Source organism: Plasmodium reichenowi (assembly GCF_001601855.1).
Source record: "Plasmodium reichenowi strain SY57 chromosome Unknown, whole genome shotgun sequence".
NCBI classification, from domain to species: domain Eukaryota; phylum Apicomplexa; class Aconoidasida; order Haemosporida; family Plasmodiidae; genus Plasmodium; species Plasmodium reichenowi.
This window is the reverse complement of record NW_017962388.1, coordinates 1-754: the sequence shown is the minus strand read 5'-3', so window position 1 is coordinate 754 and position 754 is coordinate 1. Positions and strand designations below refer to the sequence as shown.

The following is a 754-nucleotide window of genomic DNA, read 5'->3' as shown; positions in this document are numbered from 1 at the left end:
TTTTATTACTGTTATAATTATTTATATATGATATATACTTTTCAAATTTAGACATATTATTTACATATTCAGATATAATAATATACATACTATTCGGGAATATATTTTTCTTATAATATTCTTGTAACTTAAATCCTTTACATATGTTTATTTTTAAATGAATAAACGTCACGTGGTATGTTTGTTTTCCTGTTTTTATATGTTTCTTATCATTATTATTGTTTATATTATAATTATTTTTTATATTATAATTATTGGTATGTTTCCGTTTGGTTGTGTTCTCCTTATGTTTTATATTTTTATTATTCAGAAAACATAAGATGATGGTCGATTCTTTAGATATATCTACCTTTCCACATATAAAAAGATAATTCTTAATATTATTACAATTACTAATATAAAAAAAAAAATTTCTATCTACATCTGAAGATATTAAATTGATAACATGACTAGAGTGTCTAGGGAAATAATAATTCCTTTTGTTTTTATTTTGTTCACGTTCTTCACTAGTTTTATAATTTTTATTATTATTATTATAAAAATTACAAGATTTACACATGACCAAATTAAAATTTGTATTATTTATAAGAATAAAATAGGGGTGTATACATATAATTTGATTAATAAAATTGTTGTATGGACTTAACATGTTATTATTAAATAAATAATTAGTATTATTATTATCATTATTATTATTATTATTATTATTATCATTATTATTATCATTATTATTATTATTATAATATTTTCTATC

The 754-nt window shown here is 17.6% G+C and overlaps 1 protein-coding gene across 1 annotated transcript; it reads right to left on the bottom strand.

The window, feature by feature from the left end:
* On the bottom strand, window positions 1-754 carry PRSY57_0019300C (putative membrane protein; the record flags this gene model as incomplete). Its single annotated transcript, XM_020114260.1, has 1 exon — window positions 1-754. A coding segment is annotated over one exon (754 nt), but the record flags the coding sequence as incomplete, so codon positions are not given.